Raw genomic sequence first — 7,781 nt, 5'->3', positions numbered from 1 at the left:
GGGTACCAACAATTTTGTCCACGTGTGTATACGTAGACACCTCATTGACTGCCCACTCGAGCGATGTGCCTGCAGCGCCGCCATCTTGGAATGGGACCACTCGCTCCTACAATGCATTACTTCCATAGAGGAATGATGTGCTTATACAATTAAAGTTGTCATAAATCGCTCAATTCTCAAGCAATTTTGACGGGGTTTGCTTGTAACAAACGCCAGATATGCTAGATAGATAGATAGATAGATAGATACTGCTATTATTTCTACTGTGAATAATTATCATTATTATTATTATCACTACTATTAATATATCAATTATTATTACTATTATTACTATTATTTTTATCGTTATTATTATTACTGTTATTACTATTATATCACGTGTATAAATCACGTTCTTTGGAAAAGCTTAAACATGTGAGAAAAGTAGCCAGAGATAAAGAATTGTCTACAAAAAAAATAATTCCATCATAAATCAGGGCTATTATTAGATCTATCAGATGCTATATTCTAACCCAACAATTACTGCAGTAAGTCTGTTTTTTTCTTTGTAACAAGCTCTTGCTCGGAACGCTAGATTCATAACATCGAATTTTAAACAAAAAAATTGTCTCAGATTAGTTATTTCACCGGTAAGCAGCTGTGTAATACACAGAATGATGTAGAGAGCTGGTTAGATTATGGGTAGAAGCCAGACACGGAGCTGATGGGGTTCTATCCGTCTTGGTAGCGTTTATTTCACTCTAGCTATGACAAGTGGCAAAAACAGCATTGTAAAAATAATCCGAGCACCTTGTATAGTAGCTACACATGTGACGTTTCTAAGAATCAAACAGTTTGGCAATCGGTTCAAAATTCAGCGCATAATTCCGCTTTGAGATTCAGCAGTACCTCTTGCCTCCGTAGATGTCTATGCACCGCTGCCTCCGCTGGTCCCATTCCAAGATGGCGGCGCTGTAAGCACGTCTCTCGACAGCCTATGAGGCGTCTACTTATTTATGTCTTTGGTCTCTGATCGCTCAGCCGGGCGCGGTGAGCCTGCACCCTGCGGTCTCCCATCTCTTGTATTGAACTGCGCATGTCAAAGTTCTAACGAGAGTCAATGGGGAAAGATGAGTGCGCCCCGGACATTTCTAATCTGACTTTTTATTACAAATTATACATTTTTGTAACTCTCTACAGGCTCTATTATCCATTTTGCTTGTTAAAAACATAGGATATACATGTAAATGTAATTTTTAAAACGTTTTATTAAAGGAAGGGCTGTGACTCTACATGATGTGAGACAGAGGGGGCGGCGCCCTTGCGCCCTCTATTGACCAGCCGCCCCTGCCGTGTGCACTACTGGTACCCCAACACATTCTCAGAAACCGAGAGTGAGTGAGTTTTGTTTTTTACCCTCATTCTTGCCACTTTCCAATCAAGTATCCTGGCTCTTGTTCTTTGGTAACAGCACCATTTTTGAAGCTTCTGTCCTAGTTACAGCTTTACCGGGCAGTATACTTGTTTGATCATTCATTTGTGTCTGGCAAATCTTTTATTTTCACTGACATTTCCAAGTCATTTGTACCTTTGTTCCACATATCAGACCCATAAGTTGAGAAAGGGCTGGTTTTTCTTCTTTCAGCACATTCATTATTTCCTAAGGATGGATGACTCATTACTACTCGTGCTTATCATCTGTCAAATTGTGCGGTGTTTCTGCATGCACTTCAATGTTCTTTATTCTCCTTTTGTGCTGTATTTCTTGATGAACAAGATTTTATCTCCTCCAGCACCATGGCAAGTTTCAACAGCTCACACATACCGTACAATAATGATGTTTATCCCTGCACATACACACACACACACACACACACACACACACACACTGGAGGGACTTTGTATCTGTTTACCAACTCAAATGCACTTAGAATACCGTTACCTTTCAGGTAACACTGTCCATGGACTCCGGTCAAGGCCATCACACACACACAGTATGCATGGAATCCTATTTCCTAGAGACAATCTAGGAAGATAAGGGCCTGTTTCAAATCTTTCAATTTTACTTAAAAAAAAATCTTAATATGAAATCTGAAATGAAACCTCTGGTAGACTTTAGGAGACTGTGTGATGTGTATGCAAATTTAACAATGATTCGTTGAGTAATATTGTAAAACAGTGTTCCCAGTTTTACATTTTTGACATCACTAAATTCCTATAAGAACATATAGAAATAATTTTTGTTAACAAAAGCAGTGAATAAGCACTATCACTGTCCTCTATCCAAAATAACATAAAATAATATTTGTAGATGGAGAAATAATTCTAGGCATGTTGCACAACAAAAATTCAAAATAACTCAACCTGTTCCTCTTTCAGCTCCTGTTGGACCTGGATCAGGCTGACTCCAATGATGACATCAGTAGTGCCTGGGTCCACCCTACGGGACAAAGCAGGTATAAAAAAACAGCTGCATGCTGCCTGTCATTACACGACTGACTTTGCTCACCGGCACACACAGGTTGCTCACACATTTTGCAGTGACAGGCAGCAGCATTTTGCATTCACCTCGGGCAACATCTTCAGTACTTCATTTTCCTCTGGGACTGCTGGCTTTAATGACACAGGCAGCAGTGAGTTAACGACAGCTGATGTCACTGTGATCTATGTGGAGCATTGTAAACTTGTATTAAGCTTCCTGCTGTGTTGGATCTTCCTTTCATCATGATAATGAGCATCGCTCTGATCTGGGCAGTTGTGGTGGGAATCTGTTGTCTCCTGTGGCTTGCTGTGGGGATAAGACGCAGGTAAGATCTGACTAAGGACATGCATGATGTAATATTTGACATTTCTTTTATTTGAAGCTCTGATATTTCACTGAGTATGGGTGTCTGTTGCAATACTGCTTATAATATTTATCCAAACAAATCAAAAACAACTCTGTCAATGAAGACGTGTATGGCCACTTATGTAACACTACAATGAATTACATAAGTGTGAATGTAGAGAAGCTGAGGAAAAGATAAAGGAATCCATTCAGTCCTCCAGGAAAAACTGCTCACTTACAAAAATAGCCAAAGTTAAGTCCACCCAAACTTAACTTGGCTTAACTCTAGTGCTGGGTTTCACTATTTAATCCAGTAAGTGAAATTAAACCTCTCTTGCGTATTCAGAATATAGATGTAGCTGATTAGATGCTTCTTTTTGTAGTAATGATCATGCTTTGCAATCAAATTGCCAAAATTGGACAAATGTGTCTAACATAAAAATAAATGTCATAATGAGCGCTCCTATTCACAAGAAAAATGAGCGGCAACAAGTCTGGCATGTAGCTACAACAACTGGTTTGTAATGTTTTGGAAATGTTTTGGTTGTTGGGAGGACCTTGTTTTCACTTTAAGAAAATTAGGCTCACTGATAAGGCCTTGTGGACTTTTAATTAATGCAGGCATCATCAACCTTCGTCACTGGAAAAAAAGATGAATCCAGCAGTTGAACTCTGTTTTTATAAAGAATTTCAGGCAGAAGTGCATGCTGTTTTGGGAGTTACTAGAGAGCAGTGGCAAAACAAATGAGAGAAGGAGAAGATAAAGAACTGGAACAAAGACAATACAATTATATGGTCAGCATTCTAAAAACATCTCCATGGCATTAACCATGTGCACGTGGCATTATGCTCACAAGCATCTGCTTGGTAAGTGGCCCATTGTCATTATGCCAAATAGGCAAAAAAGGTCCCCATTTTCCCAAGACAGCTAAGTTTGAAAATGTATGAATTAATATGAATTCTGCCAGTATGAATGCTGTTAGTTCAAACCGTTTATTTATAAATTTTGATTTTCAAGTAACGTAAAACATAAAACCTGAAAATCATTGAATTGTCTGGAGACAAGGCTATTTTCAGGTAAAACTGACGTTTTAGTGGTACAAGATTTTAATTTGAGAGAGACAGTAAGACGGAAAAGTGAAAACGTCCATGCACTGACCAAACTCTGAATTACAATTGCTGAATGTCAGTCGGTAGATTAGTCAGCAATTAGAGACAACTGAGTCCCATTGTAGAAAACATTTTCCATCAGGGGCCTTTTGTTCTGTTTTTTATGATGTGTATGATGCATTTTTTCTTTTTCTTTCAATGCCCATAGGCAACCTGATGAACCTGCAATCGAAAATGGCTTTATTCCCTACTTGGGTTGTGCTCTGCAATTTGGGGCCAACCCTCTCCAGTTCCTCCGCAGCCGCCAGAAGAAATATGGCCACATTTTCACTTGCAAGATTGCAGGCCAGTATATCCACTTTCTGTGTGACCCATTCTCCTATCATTCAGTCATCAGACAAGGGAGACATCTGGACTGGAGGAAGTTCCATTTTGCTACATCTGTCAAGGTGTGTCTTTTATTATGTGTAGCATGTTTCGTAAGGGTGTTTCTTCAACAACAGAAGAATTTTCCACGTTACTAGTAAGTCCTTTATTGGTCCTAAACCCATTTTTCCTTTCTTCACTAGGCATTTGGTCATGATAGCTTTGACCCCCGCCATGGCCACACCACAGAAAACCTCCACCAAACATTTCTGAAGACACTGCAGGGTGAAGCTTTGCCATCCCTGATAGAGACAATGATGGGCCACCTCCAGGATGTCATGCTAAAGTCAGACACACTCAGCCCCAGCAAGGACCACTGGGAGGTGGATGGCATCTTTTCTTTCTGTTACAAGGTCAGTGTTGTTCAGTATTTAGACTAAAATATCTCGAGTTACTGGAGAAGGTAATTTACTATAACTGTCATGCAAAAACATCTCCAAGAAATACTAGACTTATGATCCCCATTTGTGTTTAGACACAGTTAGTTTTTTTTCCCCCAGAGACTCTATATTATATAATTGAGCACAAAAACATTGTTCCTACAAGTCCTTACAAGGGTCTGTCTGTCCTGCTGTTCCATAGGTGATGTTTGAGTCTGGTTACATAACTCTGTTTGGTAAAGAGCTCGGTGAAGATAAATGTATGGTACGGGAAGCAGCTCAGAAGGCCTTGGTACGCAGTGCTTTGGAGAACTTCAAAGAGTTTGACAAGATCTTCCCAGCACTCGTAGCTGGTCTGCCCATCCACGTCTTCAAGAGTGCCTATAGTGCCAGAGAGGTTAGCAGACTTTTCCTACCACTGTCAGTGAAGGAATGCTTCTGTGCTGCCATTTCAAACATTTTTAGCAAGATAAGCTTCTCGTGTTGTTTATCAGTTTTATGTTCACTCTTTCCGAATGTCTAGAATCTAGCAAAGACCATGCGTGCAGAGAATTTGTCCAAGAGGGAGAATGTGTCTGATCTGATTTCTATGAGGATGATCTTGAATGATTCCTTATCTACCTTCAATGACGTGAGCAAAGCCAGAACCCACGTTGCTCTGCTCTGGGCCTCACAGGCTAACACCCTGCCTGCTACCTTCTGGAGTCTGTTTTACATGATCAGGTATGCTGATAGTTCTCTTTTTCTTTATTGTGCGTAAATGAAATAGAAACCAACTCTGATTGGGTTTATTGTCACAGGGCTACTTTTGTAAGCCTTAGCACGGCACAAACAGATTGAGGCTTGTTCTTAGGTAAACAATGAATAAGTCGACGACTCGGAATAAAATGTAACAACGTGTACTGACCAACTTCTATTTATCTTATTGTTCCCTCCTTATGAGATCTGCTCAAGGTTTCTTCCTGTTAGAAGGGAGTTTTTTCTTGCCACTGTCGCCTTAGGGCTTGCTCTGATGGTTTAAGCCATTTGTGTTCTGTAAAACATCTTGAGACAATCTGAATTGTAATTGATGCTATATAAATAAAGCTTAATTGAACTTAATTGTATGTGCACTGCATTAGTACATATTTCTAGCTCTACTGGATTACCATGGATGCTCTGCTGTTTGTTTGCCCATTGCCATGGTAAATTATATTATTGTAGCTTCAGTGATGATTTACCCATGCACATGCTGAACTCAGTGTGAACATACTCAGAGCTAACTGAGCTAACTCTGGTCAGCTTTTCTGGAACCAAAACCTCTGAGTTTTCCATCTTAGCATATATGAATTTAGACTTCAGAGCAAAAGTCAGAGTTTCTTTACCCTGCTTTCAGGAATAGGCCCATTGTCTGCTTGCAGCAGCATATTGTAACAAGTAAATCTTCCAAAGTTCTTGTGAAACGTCCGTACACCTTTCATTCTGCCTTTTCATCATTTATTACCCTTATCCTATGCACCGTATACAGTTGTTACATAATTTTACTGCATATTTATCAATTTCAGGCAGCTGATAGAGAGAATTGCATACATAACCCCTGTAGTGAAGATAGTAGGAGTGGACAGTTATTTTAAATTCATCATGGAGCAAATAAACAGGCGCACGTTACGGTGTTTCTGAGTCCTTGTGAGTATGTAGAGCATACAAATGTAGCTATACACTGCAAAAGTGCCTTCATTACATACATATACATTTGTCATAGCTTTGTATCTGTAGTTCAACACATTGGATTTTGGCATTGGCCGAAATTAGAGTAACCAACTGTGCAAGTAACATGACTGACAAAACCCTGTGTTTGCGTGCAGGAGTCCAGATGCTTTGAAAGCAGCACGTGAAGAAGTAGAGAAAGTCCTGGCAAATGCAGGTTTGAAAGCTGACCCCAGTGACCCCACACTTAACCTGACCAGGGACCAGCTGGACAAGATGCCTGTTTTGGGTAAGATTACAATAGTTTACTTGAGAACTGAATTTGCTCGCTCATTAGCTTATTAAATTAAAGATCTGTGTGCAGAATTTGGAATGTTTTATCCATTTAAATATTGTAAATAACATGTAAACTCTTTATGTCTTTGTCATTTCTGCTTTCAGACAGCATCATAAAAGAAGCAATGCGTCTCTCTAGTGCTTCCATGAATGTGCGTGTTGCCAAGGAGGACTTCCTGCTTCACCTTGACAACCAAGAAGCGTATCGCATACGGAAAGATGATGTCATAGCCCTTTATCCACCCATGCTTCACTACGATCCAGAAATCTTTGAGGATCCCTATGTAAGATATAATTATTATTAATAAATGACAAAACTGTCTTTCTTATGGAATTAGCATAAAGTGTATTTTCCCTTACCTCTTCCTCTCCTCTTCATCCTGCAGGAGTATAAATATGACCGTTTCCTGGATGACAACGGTCAGGAAAAAACTGTCTTTCAACACAGCGGCCGGCGGCTGCGTTACTTCTACATGCCGTTTGGCTCCGGGGTCACAAAATGCCCTGGCAGATTATTTGCTGTGTATGAGATCAAGCAGTTTCTTACTCTGATGCTATCCTACTTTGACATGGAACTATTAGACCCTGCTATCAAAGTACCTCCTCTTGACCAGTCCCGTGCTGGTCTGGGAGTTCTTCAGCCTACATATGATGTGGACTTCAGGTACAAGCTGATATCAAACCAATAGGTTCTGTCTTTGAGTGGCAGAGTAACTTCAGTAATATTGTACATAGTGTATATTTAACAGTGCTTATGAAGAAGCCTTATGTACATATAAATAGACTGAATAATATTTTGTTATTGCTTTAATTTGCTGCTGAAGAACATGTATTGTATATATATATGTGTAGATCCCTAACAAAAAGTTAAAACCTTCAGTATTCCACAGATCAGCCACAACATTAAAATCACTGACAGGTAAAGCAAAGACTAGCATTGTCTCATTACAACAGCATCTGTTAAGGGGCGGGATGTATCAGGAAGCAAATGTGCAGTCAGTTCTTGAAGTTGGTGTGTTTGAAGCAGGTGACTTTGA

At 39.8% G+C, this 7,781-nt stretch overlaps 1 protein-coding gene across 1 annotated transcript; it reads left to right on the top strand.

Annotated features, from left to right (window-relative positions):
• Positions 1 to 1,264: 1,264 nt before the first annotated feature.
• LOC110957680 (cytochrome P450 7A1) lies at positions 1,265 to 7,538 on the top strand. The gene is made up of 9 exons (XM_051953696.1): positions 1,265 to 1,373; positions 2,359 to 2,786; positions 4,125 to 4,365; positions 4,486 to 4,695; positions 4,925 to 5,119; positions 5,246 to 5,445; positions 6,567 to 6,697; positions 6,850 to 7,028; positions 7,131 to 7,538. Exons 2-9 carry the CDS (start codon positions 2,704 to 2,706, stop codon positions 7,431 to 7,433), a joined length of 1,542 nt encoding a protein of 513 aa, XP_051809656.1. The 5' UTR covers positions 1,265 to 1,373; positions 2,359 to 2,703; the 3' UTR covers positions 7,434 to 7,538.
• The last annotated feature ends 243 nt before the right edge of the window (positions 7,539 to 7,781 follow it).

The sequence above is a fragment of the Acanthochromis polyacanthus genome, chromosome 9 (genome assembly GCF_021347895.1).
Source record: "Acanthochromis polyacanthus isolate Apoly-LR-REF ecotype Palm Island chromosome 9, KAUST_Apoly_ChrSc, whole genome shotgun sequence".
NCBI lineage: Eukaryota > Metazoa > Chordata > Actinopteri > Pomacentridae > Acanthochromis > Acanthochromis polyacanthus.
This window is presented reverse-complemented; position numbering and strand designations above follow the sequence as displayed.

Bases quoted from the DNA above. Each gene is read 5' to 3' on its own strand.
- LOC110957680 (XM_051953696.1), top strand. From the start codon at position 2,704: ATGATAATGAGCATCGCTCTGATCTGGGCAGTTGTGGTGGGAATCTGT. The intron at 4,366-4,485 runs GTGTGTCTTTTA...TTTCTTCACTAG, and splicing joins ATTTTGCTACATCTGTCAAG to GCATTTGGTCATGATAGCTT. The intron at 6,698-6,849 runs GTAAGATTACAA...TTCTGCTTTCAG, and splicing joins GGACAAGATGCCTGTTTTGG to ACAGCATCATAAAAGAAGCA.